Source organism: Juglans microcarpa x Juglans regia, chromosome 3D, assembly GCF_004785595.1.
Source record: "Juglans microcarpa x Juglans regia isolate MS1-56 chromosome 3D, Jm3101_v1.0, whole genome shotgun sequence".
In the NCBI taxonomy this organism is placed as follows: Eukaryota; Viridiplantae; Streptophyta; class Magnoliopsida; order Fagales; family Juglandaceae; genus Juglans; species Juglans microcarpa x Juglans regia.
Window position 1 is genome coordinate 38,264,035 of NC_054598.1, and position 3,851 is coordinate 38,267,885.

Here is a 3,851-nt window from a genome sequence, read left to right on the forward strand (position 1 = left end):
TTGAACAAAGCAAGCAAGTACCCAAGCATTTTGGCAGCTCTTTGTTAGTGTGTTCCCTTCTTTGGTGTTACTCTGTTTATGCTCTGATTTCTTGGGGAGAGTAACAAGCTTCTTCTCTGTAAAAGCTCTGTTTCTGTTTGAAGCTTCGACTCTTGGAGAAATGTATGCAGACACTGAGATTTTGTTCCCTTACTTCCAGAATTTCTCTCAGGAAGCTCAACAACTTGAAGAGTACTGCAAAACCCACAAGTCCTGCGCTTCAATGGTACTCTTTTCTTCTATTTCTCTCTAGCTTGGCTTCCTACTCTTTCTGGGTTTGGTTGATCTGCATTTGTTTGTTGGTTTTGAACTTAATCTGAGCTAATTTATTGGAAGGGTCTTTTCTTACTATCAATGTGTACTTTTATGAGTGGTTTTTGTTTTGTACTCTGAGGTATCCGCTGTTTGCTTGCTGAGTAAATGAGGCAAAAGAAAGTCCTTGTTTCAGTGAATTTAAAAGTTCTGATTTTCTATCTAACATTCAAAGTTAAAAAGAATTTCGGGATTTTGATCATTTTTCTTGATCTTTTCTTGCTTACTCCAATGTTTGGTCGCTGAGAAAATAGGGGGAAATAGAAAATTATTATATTAGTGATCGAAGTATGGCATCTTTATGTTTTGTGCTGTTGGATTTTCCACAAAAGTGGTAACAAATAATTAACTGCTTCTATTTTTACCGAAAATTTTTCGGAACATAAATGGAAACAGCTGTGGGTTTGCTTTTACATGCTGGATCTGGAAAAGGATAGGAAAAGGACAGGAAAGGAATATGAATGCATTGAACGGAGAACGTTTTCTTGGTCATAGCTCCGTGTACTATACTCTTTCTTCCATATTCTCTTTGAATTTTCCATGTGAACTCTTTGATAAGAGTAACTGTATTTTTATCAAAACTATATAAAAAATTTCCCCCTTTTATCTTTGGGTTGTTGAAGAGAGGGGACGGGTGATGTTAAGAAAAAAAAAAAAAAAAGTGGGGGAAGAAAAAGTAAACTTTAGTTTAGCTTCATTTTACTCAAAAAGAAAATTAAATTAGGGAGAAGGGAGGAAACGAAGAGTTGCTTTTTAATTTTTTTTTTTTTTTTTTTTTCTGCTTTTTAAAGTAGGTATGGATCTTTGCTTTTGCTAAAAGTAGGTGGAAGATGTAGATCTTTGCTTAGCCATTTAAAGATGTTAAAGGCAACTTGATCAGTTTCTTATTAAGGAAAGTACTTCGAAAGCAGTGAACTTCAGTTATGCGTGGAGATAGTGCTTGTGATTGTGGGGTTTTCTATATAGATGCTCATTTACAGCTAAATTTAGCATGAAGGAATTTGGAATGAAATTTCAGTAAATATCAAATCAACTTCAGCAGAAGGAATTTGTCCATCCGTTTATACCCAGACAAAATGCAAAGTTCAAAACCATGCTTGTTTCTTAAAGCCTGCGTTCTGTTTCCAAACTGATTTGAAGTTATCATTTAAGTAAACTTTATTCAGTAAGCCGTGCTAGTCCAAATCCAAATCTGGCAGAATTGTATGATAAACACCTTTTAAAAGCCTTAACTCTTCTTGTCTAAGCATTCTGTCAGATGGTAGAAAATGGCAATAAGAGATGATTCCAATCAGCTTCTATGCTACTCTTTGTCAAGTGAATCTGGACAGATTTTAATAATTTAATGTAGCATTTATATTCACTTATCATTAGTTCATCTCTCTGTCCAATATTAGTGTCAATAGCAAGGTATTTCAGTCAACAGTTTCTTTTTTGTTACTACTAGATATTTGTTGATTTCCTTTTCCCTTGTGTACTGCAGGGTCACCTGGCTCAGGCCTCCATATTAGAATATGACCTGGGAGGAGAGGGGGATCTATTCAAAGCTCCGGAACCCATCATTGAAGAACAATTCGTGAGCCTTGATCCCATGACAGCAGCCATTTCAATGATATCTTGTGGGCAAGATGTTATCTCCACCCAAGGACTCAAGGTTGCAGACATTGAATCGCTTCAAAATGAGCAGCTTTTGAGTGAGGTCTTTTATGAGTGCAGGAAGGATCTATTGGAAAAGGCAGCAATAGAGGCACCACCCTTTGAAGTTCTGGATATCAAGATTCCTCTCTCAAGTATAGATGAAAACAAAATTCAGGAAAACAGACAACTTCCTGCTGTACCATTCCAGAAAAGTGTCAGCTCGGAATGTTTAAGTTCAATGGAGTGGATGCATGGAGCTGCAGTGAAACCGAGTTTCCTTGATTTTCCTGGGATGGATTTGGGTACAGTTTATGGAATGCGAAGGGCATTTAGCGATGGAGACATTAAGGTCAGCCTTAGTTAATTCACATGATTTGCTGACATGTTTATATTTTGAGGTTGAGATTGTCACACAGCTTTTGTTCTCTTCCAATAATGAAATCATGCCTAATCTATCTGCAGAGATCAGGTTCTGAAAGAGGTTGCACATGGCATTAAAAATGTAATTATAATTAATAGAGGCAAAGAGCAAAAGAAGGAAAACATGGCATATGACAAAAAGTATAGGAAGCATTTTCAACCCTTTGCTATGGAGTCAACGGGTTAACTCTTCTATGTGTATTTTTAAGACCTTATGTGGTTGGGATTAAGGCTTAGTTGAGTTTAATATGTTGGGTTTTAATTTAGTAAAGACCACATTTATATCATTAGTATTTTTTAAAAGTGGTCGTAAAATAAGTCTGGTTTTTGGATGATGTCTAAAAATCACAACCAATCGATTGATTTTTACCATCTCTCTCTCTCTCTTCTTTTTTTTCCTTTTGGTATAAAACCACCAGATTTTGGAGATTCATGTACTTGCAATTGAACATCAAACATTCATTCATTTTGTAAAAAAGTCTATGCACTGAGAAATGTTTAGATGTTTCTGGCCATTTCAACAGGATGGGGTTGGGTCATTGATACTGAGTTTTTATGACAGACTCTTGGTAATGGCATGAGCCTCATCCATTCTCCCCTTGAGCGGCCATTAATTGTCAGCAACTGTACTACCGAAGAGCGCCGGGAAAAGCTCTCCAGATACAGGAATAAGAAGACAAAGAGGAACTTCGGCAGGAAAATCAAGGTAATTTAATTGCTCACAAGTGTCCTTTAGTTATGTCTTACCAAATAATTTTTCTTCAGAATTATAAGAACAAAGTTATGTTCATAGAATCGGAGTTCCCATCTATACAAACCGTTCAGAGTGTCCAAACTTTCACTTTTGGACAGATATTCTTCATCTTACACTGAATTCTGCCCAAGTTGATTGCTGAAACTAATAATTTGGCTTTGTTTCAGTACGCTTGCAGGAAGGCTCTCGCTGACAGTCAACCAAGGGTTCGCGGAAGGTTTGCAAAAACTGATGAATCTGATGCCAAGAGGCAAGAGCTGTTAACTAATTCAGTATGAGGAGGTTTAGAAAATAAGCAGCAGGATTCAATGAAATAATCAAACATAAAGCGGGAACCCCCCCCCCCCCCCCTCGAGAATAGAGCTGGACTCAATGGAGAGAGTTTGAATAGGTATCCCTTAATAAATCCAGACACCCCGAACTCTTGTAGCCTTGATCTCTTTATTTGTAGTGACAAACCACCTATGTAGACTGAAATTCTCTTAGTAGAGTTGTACAAAAGGTTTGCTAAATAATCGGGGAAGCAGGAAAAAAAAAAAAAAAAAAAAATTGTACTTGGTTCATGTATATGATATGTAATGGCAATGATGTAATCTTTCTAGTCTGGCTTCCACTTCACGAATGGAATGATCATTAATGATGTTGCTCATACACCATTGTCATAATAAAACCTTCTAAACTGGAGTTT

The 3,851-nt window shown here is 36.7% G+C and overlaps 1 protein-coding gene across 1 annotated transcript; it reads left to right on the forward strand.

Moving 5' to 3' along the window:
* On the forward strand, positions 1-3,851 carry LOC121255764 (putative zinc finger protein CONSTANS-LIKE 11). The gene is made up of 4 exons (XM_041156259.1): positions 1-265; positions 1,835-2,338; positions 2,972-3,115; positions 3,331-3,851. The coding sequence occupies exons 1-4, from the start codon at positions 161-163 to the stop codon at positions 3,439-3,441; spliced, it is 864 nt and encodes a 287-aa protein (XP_041012193.1). The 5' UTR covers positions 1-160; the 3' UTR covers positions 3,442-3,851.

What these genes read in the sequence shown, in the direction of transcription:
- LOC121255764 (XM_041156259.1), top strand. Translation starts at nt 161, where the DNA reads ATGTATGCAGACACTGAGATTTTGTTCCCTTACTTCCAGAATTTCTCT. An exon ending in ACAAGTCCTGCGCTTCAATG is followed by an intron (nt 266 to 1,834) that starts GTACTCTTTTCT and finishes TGTGTACTGCAG; the next exon opens with GGTCACCTGGCTCAGGCCTC. An exon ending in ACTTCGGCAGGAAAATCAAG is followed by an intron (nt 3,116 to 3,330) that starts GTAATTTAATTG and finishes GCTTTGTTTCAG; the next exon opens with TACGCTTGCAGGAAGGCTCT.